At 59.5% G+C, this 14,711-nt stretch overlaps 1 protein-coding gene across 14 annotated transcripts; it reads left to right on the forward strand.

Moving 5' to 3' along the window:
- The first annotated feature begins 400 nt into the window (after nucleotides 1–400).
- N4BP3 (NEDD4 binding protein 3) lies at nucleotides 401–13,986 on the forward strand. Of its 14 annotated transcripts, none has more exons than XR_010157430.1 (8): nucleotides 401–697; nucleotides 6,495–6,854; nucleotides 7,119–7,640; nucleotides 8,039–8,293; nucleotides 8,415–9,634; nucleotides 10,379–10,476; nucleotides 12,502–12,643; nucleotides 13,638–13,986. XR_010157430.1 is itself a non-coding variant. In XM_016954381.3 (6 exons), the coding sequence occupies exons 2-5, from the start codon at nucleotides 6,525–6,527 to the stop codon at nucleotides 8,940–8,942; spliced, it is 1,635 nt and encodes a 544-aa protein (XP_016809870.3). In that variant the 5' UTR covers nucleotides 427–697; nucleotides 6,495–6,524; the 3' UTR covers nucleotides 8,943–8,982; nucleotides 12,502–13,986. The 14 variants fall into 14 exon arrangements, 4 of the variants coding, with proteins under 4 accessions (XP_016809867.3, XP_016809868.3, XP_016809870.3 ...); XR_010157432.1 differs by having other exon boundaries at nucleotides 427–697; nucleotides 8,415–8,982; XR_010157434.1 differs by having other exon boundaries at nucleotides 427–697; nucleotides 8,415–8,982; nucleotides 13,643–13,986.
- Nucleotides 13,987–14,711: the final 725 nt, after the last annotated feature.

The following is a 14,711-nucleotide window of genomic DNA, read 5'->3' on the forward strand; positions in this document are numbered from 1 at the left end:
TGCCCAATTCAGCCAGAGTCGTGGGGTAAAATCTTTTCACTTCTCAAAGTACTACTGTGGTTCATCCCCAAAGGGGGGAAATCAGGTTTTCCGGAGAGGAGGCGGCTACAATCAGGGAGGTGAGGGACCTCACGCGCCTCTTCCTTAGAGGAGGCGGGCGAGGCGAACGGCGGCGGAGGAGGAGCGGGGGCGCTGTGCGCTCTCTGGGGCGTGGGCCGCGCTCGGGGCTGCCCACCCCTCGGGTCCGAGCCGGGGCGCTCAGGGAGGCAGCGACGAGAGGCGCAGCCGGCCCAGGTTTCGCCTGCCACCGCCGTGCGGCGCCTCTGCGGGTCAGGGCCGGGGGCGCGGTCGGGGCCGGGCGGGGCCCAGGTTGGCTCGCGGGTAGGCGGCCCCGCCCCCCACATCCGGGGGCCGGGGCCGGGCTGTGGGCTCGCCGCGCGCCGGTGAGTCAGGCCGGGTTTTCCCTCCGCCTTTGGGGCCGGCGATCGAGCGCCGCGGAGCGCGTCCCTCCCTCGCCAATCCGGCTCCGGCGCCGGCGCCCGCCTGCGTTTTCCCGGCGCCTGCCGCTCCGCCGCTCCGACCCGGCTCGCAGTCCCGGCCGGAGCCGGCGCCTTGCAGGAGGGTTCAAATCCGCGCGGGGGAGCTGCGACGCGCAAGGGCTGCGGAGCCGCGGGCCGGCGAGCGCGTCGCCACCATGGTAAGTGGGGCGCGCGAGGGGCTGGGGACCCGGGCCGGACTCGGGGGGTGGGGAGGGGTGGGGCGGGTCGCCAAGGTCTTGTTTTCTGGCGTCCTTGGCAAAGCTGCTGTCCCGCTGGCCGAGGCTCCCGTCTGAGAGATGGGCGGGGGTGGCAAGGTGCGGCGTGCGCCCAGGTGTCCCCTGCTCCCGGTCACCGAGGCACCGGATCGGGGACCGACCCTGATGCTCCGCTGGAGGGGCAGGCGGCAGGCTACCTTGCTCTCCCCAACCCCTGCAAACGCGCTTTCCTGGGAGCAGCGCGCGGGACCCCTGCGCCACGGCTGGGTGGGGCAGGCGTCCTTGGCGCCGGCGTCTGACCTCGGCCTCCGCCCCCCTGCCCAGCCGCTCCCGGCAGGCCTCAGGGAGGGGCCGGGGGAGACGCGCCTCCCACCCCGCCCCCCAGGTAGCTCCGGGACCTCCCGCAGCTTTGGGGAACCCTCGCCTTCACCCCTGCTTTCCTGACACAAATTCCGTGGGGATGCAACCTCGTTTGCCCCTCTGACTTCCCCATGAGATCTCTCGCCTCCTCCCACACCTTTATCCCACAACCCCCTGCCGGTCCACCAGGCTGCAGCTGCGGGTCTGCGGGTAGGGGACATTCCTAGGTCTTGACCGCCAGAGCACCCGGTCCAGTCCCGGCCACAGCCTTTGGCCCAAGTGAGGGCTGGCCTGGGGACAAGCCGAAATCAGGGCCCTGGCTGTATCCAGAAAGAGAACTGAGACCCGTTGCCTCCCACTGGGCCACCCCCCGACCCCAACCACATAGGAACAGATTGGGCCTGGCTGTCCTCGGGAGGGAGCGGACGCAGGAGGCCATCCTGGGCGCGGTTATCAGCCTCCTCCCAGGGCCCTCCCAGGCAGGGCTTCTCTGCCGGCTGGCAGCGTGTGGGTGTGCATGTGCGAGACTGTGAATGAATGCGGCCAGCCTGCTTCTGCCACCGCCTCTAGAGCTAGCATAGCGACTCGGAGTCCCCATGAGGCAGGTTTCCTCTATTTCTTCCTGACCTGGGGGGCAGCAGGAGGGATTCCAGGCCTGGTGGACCGCAGTCTAGAGCAGCCTGGTTGCAGGTGTCCTTGGGAGAAACAGGCATGGAGGGCTGGGCAGACATATATGCAATACATACACAGCAGTGTGTGCCCATGGAGGGGAACCCGTGACCCCTGGCTTAGGACAACCTGCTGAGGTAGAGAGGACCTTGCCCAGGGAGTTGAGATTGCTTCTCACTGTGGGATCTTGGATAACTCACCTCGCCTTCCTAGGTCTCAGTTTCCCGATCTGTAAAATGGAGTGAGGGTAATTACTGTCCTGTTTGCCCCCACGAGGCTATTGTGGAGATGAAATGAGATAATGAAATAGAAGGGCTGAGAAAAAACTGTAGACTGCGGTGCAGCCGTGAAGCACTATATGGTGATACTAAGCACCACTTCCGCAGGCTTTAGCCCCTGTCTCTGCCTCAAATGTCTGTCACAGAGGGGATGGGGTGGGCCAGCCTCTCCCAGCCCCTCTCTGGGCCCCCCTTGCCTACTACCCCCCCCCCCCCTTTTTGGAGCTGGGACATTCCAGTCCCATTCCTTAGGGGCAGCTGCAGACACGCCCCTTAGCAGAGCTGATCCCCCAGCAGGTGGTGGGACCTTTCCCTGGGGCCAGGGCTCAGGAGGGGCTGACTGTAGCCAGGGCAGGCAGCACTCCTGCCCATGTGGGGACTGGAATGTCCCACCCCAGAGGAGATGCAAGGTGGGATCCGAGAGGACTTCTAATCCTGGAGCCTGTGTGCTTTCTCCCCTGCGGCTGAACGTGAACTTAGGCACGTTACTTCACTTTCTGAACCTCAGTTTCCTCTTGTGAAGTGGGGGATGACAGAACTCATCTCCTGTGTGTCTTGTGAGGATGTGATAGTGCCCTTTGGCGTGACCCAAAAGGGCACCAACAGGCTCTGGGACGCCCCCCTCAAAGAAAGCGCGTCCTCTCCTTCTTTGCTTCCTGGCCAGGGCGGCTGTGTCTTCCATCTCCACTAAGGATTGGTCCGAAAGCGATTCCTCTCCGTGTTCAGAGATTCCAGTGCTGCCTGCTAATCTTGGGGAATGGAGAGGGGTGAGGGGACTGGTGGCGGGGAGCAGGAGTGAAGAGGCCTTACTGGGGCTAGCCAGGACCTGTGGAGAATGTGGCTTGAATGTCCCAGCCCAAATCTAGCCAGCTGTGTGGCTGGGGGTTTGCCGCTCCCAGCTCAGGGAAGCCCAGGCACTTGGCTTGTCCCCTACCCTTCTCTCCACGACCCGTGCAGGGGCCCCGGCTTTTTGCTCTGATGTTCCAGTGAGGCTGCAAGGCACTTGCTGTCCTCCCTCCCTCCTCCCCCACCAAATCCCCTCCAGCCTGCACAGCTGCCCTGCCCTGAGCGGGCAATCCCTGGGCTTCCAAGCAACAGGAAGGAAGGAATGTGTGTGTTGGGGGAGGGGGTGGAGGTAGGATGGACCCCTTTAGGAAAAGAGACTGTCCCCACTCTGTGACATAGGCAGGGAGGAGTGTCCTGAAAGCTGGGGGCCTCCGCCCTGCTGGGGGAGCTGATAATCCAGTCAGAGAAGTCAGCCAGGAGGGGCACAGTGGGGACGGTGGAGGACCTAAGGAGAGACAAAGGGAAGGGGCTGTCTGCTGCTGCTCCTTCACTAGCCTGGGGGCTGGGAAGGACACTAGGTCATCATGCCACTGGGCTGCTCCTGCTTTGTCAGTGTGTCCTGGAAGGTGCTCAGTGCTGTGGGTGACCTTGTGCACAGCTGTATGATTGTGTTTGCTGCTGGACGTGACCGTCTGCACCGTGTCCTCTAACATGGGCTCTCTGTGCCGCTGGGTGGGGCTGACGTGGCACACTGTGGTGTGTGTGGTTGTACGCGCTGTTGCGGCCGGTGGCTACCTCTAGCTCGGGGACTTTCCCTGGACCTGCGATGCCTCGTGGGGAACCTGGGGGTCGGTTATCTCCTCGAGACAGGAAGTGAGCATCTGCCCACCGGAAGCTGAGGCGGTGTGCATTTGGGGTGAGGTGGGCGTATTTGGCAGTGCTGCCAACGTCCCCGCCCCCAGGGCCACACAGGGCTTACATTTCATAAGCCCTTTCCCTCCATCTCTGACTGTCAGTAATCCTTTGAGGAAAGCCGGGCAGGCGGGGTCTTTCCCACTTCATTTTTTTTTCCTTTTTAAAAATAAATAGAGATGGGGTCTCGCTATGTTGCTAAGGGTGGTTTCAAACTCCTGGGCTCAAGTGATCCTCCTGCCTCAGCCTCCCAAAGTGCTGGGATTACAGGTGTGAGCCACCCTGCCTGGCCCTTTCCCACTTCAGAGATGCAGAAACTGAGGCATGGCAAAAGGCGGAGCATTTGTGTCTGGGGTCCCCTGGAGACAGTGAGGGCAGGCTGGAGAGCAGGTCTCTGCTGTCCCCTCCCCAAGAAGCAGCAGGAGGAGTTGAGTGTGCTCGTGGACAAACCATATCTCTGGCTGGATGGGCTTGTCGTGGCAAGGAGGTATCAGATGAGGAGGCAGGATGCTTCCATTCTAATACTTTTGGCTGTAGGGACCAATCCTCGGTCCCACTAGACATTGGGCAGCCGTGACCAGCTACGACCTTGGGCAAGTCACTTCACCTTTCGGAGCCCCACTGACCTTTAAGAAGGGTCAATAGCTGGGCACAGTGTCACGCACCTGTGTTTTTAGCTACTCAGGAGGCTGAAGTGGGAAGATGGCTTGATCCTAGGAGTTCGAGGCTGCAGTGGGCCGTGGTTGCACTACTGTAGTCCAGCCTGGGTGACAGAGTGAAGAGCAAGACCCTGTCTCAAAAAAAAAAAAAAAAAAGGAAGGGACAATAACTCTGTCACAGGACTCAGCAGGACCCGTATGCAGGGCCAAGTCGCTGTAGGAACCCAGCCCCTGTGATTCCTTACCTGGATGCATCTCCTATGTGGCCTGCAACGTGCGTTCTCAGGGGCTGGGCTGGGTGGGGTGTGCAAACCCGGATTCGCCCCATCCTGGGTTTGGGGGTTGGTTGGGGGAGAGCTGAAGTCATTTTTGCACAGGGTGAGGTGAGGCTGTGGGGTTGGGGCAGGTCCCCTTCCCGGAGAGCTTTGTCTTCCACAAACACAAAACCTGGAAATGGTTGAGGAAGATGGAACCTCCTAACGACCATTGTTCGGGGGCAGGAGTGGGTGCCCGGAAGCATGGGTGGTAGTAGGGGACCCACAGCTGCAGCTGGCCTGCTGGGCTTCTGTTCGAGAATGGGAGCAGCTGCTCAGGGGTGGGAGGCAGAGAAGGTGGCATTCGTTCACTCGGCCAGACCTTTCTGCACGCCCGCTCCATGCTGGGCACTGGGCTGTGCAGAGGATCCCCAGGGGACTAGGTACCAGCCCTGCCTCCAGAGTGTGTGGCCCAGCACAGGTGGAAGGTGGTCCGTCAGCCTAGTCCCTTGGTGATGTTTGTGTGCCTGGCTAAGCTCGGCTCCAGCCAGCCTGTTGACCCTGGCTGTGGCCCAGGCCCTGAACTGGGTGCTCTGTCATGTTATCCCACCCCATCCTCCCAGCATCCCAGTGATAAGTGTTATTGTCGCCAGGGTGTGTGTGCGGAAGTCCAGGCTCACTGAGGTTAGTGGCTTGGCCGGGGTCACACACCGATTGGTTCCGCCAGGGTTAGGATTTGGGACCCACCCTGCCGGGTGGTGGGCTTTGGAATAAGAGCATATACAGGGGCTGGAGTGAGTCCAGCTGCCCCTTCCCTCCTCCACCCACCACTGCCCAGACGGGAACACCTGTCCCGGAAACTGTGGCCATTGTTCACGTCATCCTTCCTCCTTTTGGGCCCTTCCTGTTTGTATCCCTCCCACTGTAGCCCCCAACCCTCCCCCCCATGCCAGATGTTTCCCTTGGGGAGCTTTGCCCTTTGCAGGAAGAGGGGCTGCAGGGGTTACCCCTCTCCCATGGGAAGGAGGGTCTCACTGGCCTTGGGTCTCTGTGCCTTCTCCCCACCCCACAGATTTGGTGGGGAACATGGCAGGAGGGTAAGCAAGGTCAGGTTCAGCCAGGCCGAGTTTTCTTTCTTTTTTTTTTTTTTTTGAGATGGAGTCTCCCTCTGTCGCCCATGCTGGAGTGCAGTGGCGCGATCTCGGCTCACTGCAAGCTCTGCCTCCCGGGTTCATGCCATTCTCCAGCCTCAGCCTCCCGAGTAGCTGGGACTACAGGCGCCCGCCACCATGCCCGGCTAGTTTTTGTATTTTTAGTAGAGATGGGGTTTCACAGTGTTAGCCAGGATGGTCTGCGTTTCCGGACCTTGTGATCCGCCTGCCTTAGCCTCCCAAAGTGCTGGGATTACGGGCGTGAGCCACCGCGCCCGGCCAAGTTTGTCTTCCTTAGCCCTGTGCGGGCCCAGTGCTGGGAGGACGGCTCCTGTCCTGCTGCTTCCAGGCCTATCCCCTCCCGGTACTTCTGAATCCCACACAGGCCCCGAGGTGGAGCTGGCTCTTCGGTGCTCGGCTGGGGCACCATTGCTCTTCCTTAGACTCAGTCCAGCAAGTGACAGATGGGCAGGTGGCTTTGGGGCTTGTACTTCTTTTTCTTGCCAGTCTAGGGATCCTGTCCCGGGGTTCTCTCTTGGACCCACATCTGCCTTACCTGGGCCTGGGCCAGGTTGTGGGGAGCTACAGGGAGCAAGTACCTTGTTTTCAGGCCCCAGGGAAGTTGGGCAGCCAGTGCTCACCTGCCCCTAATGGAGCCTCCCAATTCCCAGAAGCAGCTGCCTGTACCCTGTTGAAACTTCATGGCCACAGCCCCAGGCCCTGCTGGCATTGCCATGGGCAGCGTGGGCAGCCTGTTGGAACGGCAGGACTTCTCCCCTGAAGAGCTGCGGGCGGCGCTTGCCGGGTCTCGGGGCTCCCGCCAGCCTGATGGGCTCCTCCGGAAGGGCTTGGGCCAGCGTGAGTTCCTCAGCTACCTGCACCTCCCCAAGAAGGACGGCAAGAGCACCAAGAACACCAAGCGGGCCCCTCGGAACGAGCCTGCCGACTATGCCACCCTCTACTACCGGGAACATTCTCGCGCGGGCGACTTCAGCAAGACCTCGCTGCCAGAGCGGGGCCGCTTTGACAAGGTGCACCTTTGCCCTTGCCCCTTACAAGGTGTGGGGAGGGTGGGGTCTCCTTGGAGACCCTGATGTTGGGATGGGGTGGGGACGGGGCATGCTGAGATACGAAAATCGTGCTATGGGCTGGCCTGAGGTTTGTTCACTGCCTCCTGGTGGCACGTGCCCCGCGGTCTCAAAGAGGATCCCTCAGGGGCTGTGAGAGCATCAGGAGGTAGAGCAGGCAGCTGCCCAGGTCTCACACCTGCCCTCTCTGCCCTCTCTTCCTGGCAGTGCCGCATTCGCCCCTCAGTGTTCAAGCCTACGGCGGGCAACGGGAAAGGCTTCCTATCCATGCAAAGCCTGGCGTCCCATAAAGGCCAGAAGCTGTGGCGCAGCAATGGCAGCCTGCACACGCTGGCCTGCCACCCGCCCCTGAGCCCCGGGCCCCGGGCCAGCCAGGCCCGGGCACAGCTGCTGCACGCCCTCAGCCTAGATGAGGGCGGCCCTGAGCCCGAGCCCAGCCTGTCCGACTCCTCCAGTGGGGGTAGTTTTGGTCGCAGTCCTGGTACTGGCCCTAGCCCCTTCAGCTCCTCCCTTGGCCACCTTAACCACCTCGGGGGCTCCCTGGACCGGGCCTCTCGAGGACCCAAGGAGGCTGGGCCACCAGCTGTGCTGAGCTGCCTGCCCGAGCCACCACCCCCCTACGAGTTCTCCTGCTCCTCTGCCGAGGAAATGGGAGCCGTGCTGCCCGAGACCTGTGAGGAGCTCAAGAGGGGCCTTGGCGATGAGGACGGCTCCAACCCCTTCACGCAGGTGAGGGAGCCCCTGCCCTGGAGTCCTGTTCTGTGCCTCAGCACTGGGGTACAGGCCAGAGAGAGGGGCCCCAGCCAGTTCACCCACGTGGCCGGGGACACAAGAGAGCAAGAAAGGGGGAGCTGGCTTGGCTTCCTTCCTCTGCATCCCAGGTGGTGGGGATGTCATGTCACTGGGGGTCCTTGCCTGGGAGTTGTGTGGGAAGGAGAGAGGCTCCCTGGGAGGGCCATGTGATGGGGACACCTCACCCTGGAGGGCATCCCGGGTTAAAGCGCGTGTGTGGCTGGGTCCTGTGGTGTAGGGGCACAGGATATGATCAGTGGCTGGAGTATCAGGTGGAGCTCTGAGTCGCCTCTAGGGGGCAGGGCCACGGTGGATGCATCTCTTCCCCTTGACAGGTGCTGGAGGAGCGCCAGCGGCTGTGGCTGGCTGAGCTGAAGCGCCTGTATGTGGAGCGGCTGCACGAGGTGACCCAGAAGGCTGAGCGCAGCGAGCGCAACCTCCAGCTGCAGCTGTTTATGGCTCAGCAGGAGCAGCGGCGCCTGCGCAAGGAGCTGCGGGCTCAGCAGGGCCTGGCTCCGGAGCCTCGGGCCCCCGGCACCCTCCCAGAGGCAGACCCCAGTGCACGACCAGAGGAGGAAGCCCGATGGGAGGTGAGAGATGACACAGGGCTCCGAGACTCTCCCATCTCCGTTGCCGGTCCCTTCCTCTGCCTGCCCCCTCCCAAACCGGCTCCCCACACCCTACTTTGCTTGCGTCCTCCCCATCCCCCAGGTGTGCCAGAAGACAGCCGAGATTAGCCTCTTGAAGCAGCAGCTGCGTGAAGCCCAGGCGGAACTGGCCCAGAAGCTGGCGGAGATCTTCAGTCTGAAGACACAACTTCGGGGCAGCCGGGCACAAGCCCAGGCTCAGGACGCAGAGCTGGTCCGGCTGCGCGAGGCTGTGCGCAGCCTGCAGGAGCAGGCCCCTCGGGAGGAAGCCCCAGGCAGCTGTGAGACTGATGACTGCAAGAGCAGGGGCCTGCTAGGGGAGGCAGGAGGCAGCGAGGCCAGAGACAGTGCTGAGCAGCTGCGGGCTGAGCTGCTGCAGGAGCGACTTCGGGGCCAGGAGCAGGCGCTGCGCTTTGAGCAGGAGCGGCGGACTTGGCAGGAGGAGAAGGAGCGCGTGCTGCGCTACCAGCGGGAGATCCAGGGAGGGTACATGGACATGTACCGCCGCAACCAGGCACTGGAGCAGGAACTGCGGGCACTGCGGGAGCCCCCCACACCCTGGAGTCCCCGGCTCGAGTCCTCCAAGATCTGAGGCCAGCAGAGCGAGCTGACAGCAGCAACACTGTCAGAAGGTGCCCTGAGACGGCCGGCTCAGCCTTCCCTTGCACTGGTTGGGGTGGAACCTGCAGAGGCCAGCCCGGGGCTGGGGAGGCGCAAGGAGAGGAGGGATCCAGTGGGGCCGTGGGCTGGGTAGGGTGCCTTGGCAGGAGCCAGGACAAGGCCCTCCTGGCAGAGGAGCACCTAGGCAGGGCCCAGCCCTGCTTCCTGGAGTGGATGTGGCCCAGAGAAGGAGGCTGGGGGATCACCAGCCCCAAGGTCCCGAAGGGCAGGTCAGAGGGAGGGAGGCTGGAGACCTGGGCTGGGGCCTTCCTCCAGGGAAGGAGGCTGGGGTGGGAACACTGGCCTCCCCCAGAATAAAACCATGTTTTCTACCAGAGGCTCAGAATACGCTGAGCCTGTGACCAGAGGATGATGGATGGTCGGGATTGAGGCTGTTGACCTGGGCAGTAGCTCCTCCCATGGCCAGTGGTCAGTGGGAGGGTGTGCCCTGCGCCTGTCTGCATGGCCACTGGGCATGTGTGTTGGGAGCAGAGGAGTCCTACTCCTTGCCTCAGCCCCACACGGTTCCTTAGCTGCCGTGTGGGCTGAAATTCCTTTCTTTAGCTTTAGCACCAGTGGAGTTTTCAGAAGGAACAACACCAGGGAATGCCAAGAAAACAAAGGGCAAGTCAACCAAGGCATTTTGAGAACATGAAATGTCTTCTTGGTGGGAAGGCTGGGCCCCAGGAGTATCCACAGGCTCAGGCCATGCCCCTCCCCGCACCCGCCTCCTGTCTCCCTCCCTCCCTCCATAGGAGTGGGGGGCCCCTAGAAGTGCTCTGCCTTATTCCCTGTTCGTAGGAAGGTGCAGGAGAGGAGGTGAGCAAGCTTATGGGTTTCTTGGTAAAGAGCCTTTACCAGAGCAAGGAATGGGAACATTTCCCCATCAGCAACAGGGCTCTGGGGCATTATTAAGTAGGGGTGAAATATGATTGATTTGCATTCTGGAAAGCTCTCCCAGGAGGAAGCATTCCCCACCCCGCCTTGCCTCTGTCCTGCGCTGGGCTCCAGGACGGTCAGTCCTCCCAGATCCCTGCTCTCAGCTAAGGCTGGTCCCTAAAACCCACACCTGCCTTTGGTCTCTCAGAGACCTGGCTTGTCCTCTGGGCCTTTGCTCCCCCGCTGGGTGCCCGGCCTGGAACACAGGTTCTGTCTGGCTGTGTGAGTGGCGTCTCTCCCTTCCTTTGAGGGAAGCTCAGCTTCCTTACGCGCTCATCGTTGGACAGGCTGCCGTGCATTGCGTGCTTACTGGGCGCCAGGTGCTGTGCTGGGCCCTTGTGAGTGTGGGGGCACAGGCTGAATTAGATGAGCTCCTGCCCCAGGGGGCCCTGCACACTGATGTCAGCTCACCAGTCCCTTCCCTGACAGGGCAGCTCAGGGAACTTCTGAGAAGTTGTCTGCAGAGAGCTCCAGCTCACTCCCTTTGGCTACCCTGGCCGTGCCTGGCAGCCCCTCAGGCCCCACAGGTGGGTCCTGGTTGTGAAGTGGAGTTAGTGCCCATGGATGTCAGGGGACGGGTGTGAGGCATGAGCTGGGGGGCCCCCTTTTTCAGGGCAGAGAGTGAGGCGTGTGCACTGTCTGCTGTGGGGATGGTGTGTTTATGGCCATGTAAGTGGCAGGTGTGTGTAAAGATGTGCTTGTGGGTGGTGGGTGTGTCCGAGGGGGTGTGTTTGGGAGCCTGGCCTCCAAAAGCCAGTGTCTGGGTTGGAGACAGTGCAGGCCCCTTCTTGGCCCCACCCTCTACCCCATTCCTTCCTGTCAGCCCCAGTCTGTCTTGGCACTGGCCAGGCTTGGGTGGAGCCTGTGTCCCAGACAGATCCCCTAGGCCTATCTGAGACCCATGCAGGCCCGTACCTGAGCTCCTGTCTGCCTGAGGAGGGAAAGGGGGAGTGGCCAGGTCAGGCAGGCCAGTCCTCTACACACCCCCTTGGTACCCATTCCCATTTCACAAACTCCTCCAAACCCCAAACTCCAAATGGAAATCTCTGGGACAATGGCTCCTCCAGAGGGCCCCTCAGGGCCAGGTGCTGGCCAGATGCCTTGATCACAGCCTCCATGGCCAGGGGCCTGTCAAGCCAGGGGCCCACACACCTGGTGCCAGGGTCCACCTCGGTATACCAGCTCTGCAGAACAGTTCCCCACCCAGCAATTAGGGAGCTGGGCTGGCCAGTACAGCCAGTGGGGAGAGTGGGTGGGAGGTACCAAAACTTGGCAGCTGTGCCAGAAACCAAAGCCAGGCCCAGATGTAGGGGGAGGGCACGAAAGCTGAACCTGAGCCTGGGGCGTCTCGGAGCTGGATCCCCGTCAGCTCATCCAGGCTGGACAAACCAGTTCCTGGGTCCCCCAGCCGGCTGGGTGGCTCTGGGGCCAACCGACCACAGGTGTCACTGATCACAGGTGTCACCGTAGTGGCTACCACCTCAGGGCAGCCCCTCCCTCCAGCTGGCAGGGCCTCAGCTTCCCAGCTGCCCTGGCTTAGCCTTCCCTGCAGCCCCTCCCCAACAGGCTTGGTCCGGGCAGCCTGCTCTGCAGAAGGTGGCTGCCTCCTGGTGCTGGGCTCCCTGCCTCTGGGGCCTCCAGTCCTTCACTCAGTGTCATCCCTTCCAGCAGCTCCCTGGGCCTCTTGGTCCATCCCTTCAGGCTTCTGACACACTAGTGGCCTCTAGTCACTGATAGTGGTGCCTCCTTCTTACCTTGGCAAGCCCTTGTAGCCCTCTGAGCCCTCATCCTGCAGGCAGAGCCCCTCAGTGCTCTGAGAAACCTGCCCTGAACTCACCGCCTCCCCTGCCTGGGCACTCCCTCCTCCCTGTGCCCACAGCCCCCATGCCAATCTCCGTCAGCTCTTTCTGTGCTGCTGTAATTGTTGGTTTGCCTGTCTCCTTTGAGCTGTGGGCATTGCCAGGGTAGGGTGGTGTCTTCACCACAGCTCCAGAAGGCACTGGTGGGATGTGGAGTCAGGAGCAACCAGAGCCCCCCCATACTAGAATGGGTTTGAGCTTGGGGTGGGGTGGATGGGGAAAACTTACTCTGAATGTTCGTTCACCGTCCGTGGGCACCAGGTCTGTGCCAAGCACAGGGACTCCAGGGGCAGCTGCCATTCATTCCAGTGATGTATTTGGGGCCTTCTCAGGTGAGGAAGCCAAGGTGGCCAAGGCCCTCGGTCCCCTGCCCTGATAGGGCTTACCTGTGGGTGGGGGAGGGAGACCACACATGTCAGAGGTAGTGAAGGCCGCTCCAAATAGTGACTGGGGCCAGGCAGGCGGAAAAGAGAACAGAAGAGAATCCAGAAGTGCTCAGACAGAACTAGGGACAACAGAGGGGCCTCCATGGCGGCATGGGTCAGCGGAGCATGGAGCAGGCAGAGGAAGCCTATCTGTGAGGCTGGGTACATTTCTCTGAGACTCGGGGGATGTAGGTGTTGAGGTTTCTGCAAAGAGGGCGCAGGCCCTGCAGTGACGGTTCAGATATTGATAACCCATCCCCCTTGGCAGGTGGGGGCTTAGGCATCCATATTGGATTCAGAAAAGAAAAAGAATGATGCTTCTTGCAACAAAAACAAAAGTGATTATGTCACGAGAGGAGAGGCTGGAGGGCCATGGGAGTTCCCAGCTGGCTCACTCATCCGTCCAGGAGGTGGGTCTCATGGTTTCATTTTGCTCTGGGCTTACTTAGAGTTTTGGCAAATGCATAGTTATGTAAGGAACCCAACAATGAAGATACAGTTCTGTCACCCCCCCAGCATTCTCCTGTGGCCCTCTAGTCCACCCCCCGCCCCACCCCAGCCCCTGGCAACCACTGATCTGCTTTCACAATAACCATATGGGGTTTTTTCTCTTTCCTTTTTTGTGAGCGGTGTTTAATTCCTTTGCTCTAATATGTAATATTAGAACATATTACAAAGTAGCAAGAAAAATACGACATTGGTGTAAAAATAATCTACACCTCATGGAAAGAATGAAGAGCCAGAAATAGATTCTATTCTGTAGAAAATCTTACACAATAAAGGACTTCAAAATACGGGTAAGGAAGGATGCTTTAACAAGCGGTGCTGGGATAACTGGATAAAAATTTGGGAAAAAGGTCATACTATGTGCCACCCCTGCATTTATTTTATTATTTTATTTTATTTTATTTATTTTTTTGAGATGGAGTCTCACTGTGTTGCCCAGGAGTGCAGTGGCGTGACCTCAGCTCACTGCAACCTCCGCCTCCCGGGTTCAAGCAGTTCTCCTGCCTCAGCCTCCTGAGTAGCTGAGACTACAGGCGCCTGCCACAACGCCTGGCTAATTTTTTGTATTTTTAGTACAGACGGGATTTCACCATGTTAGCCAGGATGGTCTCGATCTCCTAACCTCGTGATCCACCCGCCTCAGCCTCCCAAAGTCCTCGGATTATGGGCGTGGGCCACTGCGCTTGGCCCACCCCTGCATTTATTGAGTTAAATTTTAAAAATCCTATCCTAGGAAATTGGTGGTGGGGCTCAGAAAATGATACCCCAAAGTATGGAGCTGTGGGAGGCTGAATGCTTTGAACTAAAGTGTCTGACCATCGCTCACTCCTTTTCCCTCCCAAAACCCTCCTGAAGCGCAGGGAGGGGCCTTCTCTGATGTTCTCTTTTGTTTCTAAGGGAAGTTCCTGCAGAAGGAATGCCATTGTCTTGAGCCCTTTCCCTAGCATCTCATAAAACATGGACAATTAACTCACAGGAAAGGATACTGAAGGTGATACCATCTCTTCTGAGGACTGGGCTACTTGAGAAGTTTTATCTGCATGACAAGACAGCCTTTGTTTGCCATGCATTTCCTCCCCTCAACCTCCTAGCGTCTGCTGCCACCTCCTCCCAGAAACCTCAGGCCCCAGTTTTTGGAGCTCAAATGCTATTTAGACTTCATCAATCTGGCCCTTACTAGAGTCTCACATTTTGTGGGACTCCTGTGCATGTATGTAATAAATTTGCATGCCTTTTCTCCTATTAATCTGTCTACTGTCAATTTTATTCCAGAGACTCAAATTATTGAAGCTTCGGAGAATACAGGGAATGTTTAAAACTTCTACGCTGGCAAAAAGTTAATTCAATTATTACTGAATTAATGGGAGAATTGATTGCTTTGAAGGAATCCTCCCCATCCCTAACAAAAAAACAAAAACACAATCTCTATGGGGAAAGATGGACAAAATCAACTATTTAATACAACTTGGTGCACACTTGAAAATAATACCAAGATGCGAGGATGGCCACATACTGGGGGAGAACCTCAACTTTGCTCACATCCTTCTTGGCTGTGAGGCAGGCCAAGGCTCCCAGAGAGGAAGTGGGGAAGCCTGGGGCATTTGCCAAAGCCTGTGAGGTCAGGTTGGCTGGAAGGCGGCTTGGGCCCCTTGGCACCAAGGCGAGGTTCAATCAACTCTCCACCCCTATGGCTTCCGTTTGGGCCAGGGCCACCCAGACTCCTCATGCTTGGGCAGGCATCTCTGGGATCCGCCCTCCTGACACCCCTGCAGGCACACAGTCCTGCTGTGGGCCTTCTCCCCTGCTATATATCATAAGGTTTTTGAGCCGCAGTTTCCTTATGTATACGTGGAGGACACTGGCTTCTTGAGTATCTCTGAGTACCTCCTGTGTGCAAAGCATATGGTGTTGGCGATAAGGCAGTGATGAAGACAAAACGTGGGCCCAGTGGAATTTTTTTGTTGTTGTTCG

The sequence above is a fragment of the Pan troglodytes genome, chromosome 4, assembly GCF_028858775.2.
Source record: "Pan troglodytes isolate AG18354 chromosome 4, NHGRI_mPanTro3-v2.0_pri, whole genome shotgun sequence".
NCBI lineage: Eukaryota > Metazoa > Chordata > Mammalia > Primates > Hominidae > Pan > Pan troglodytes.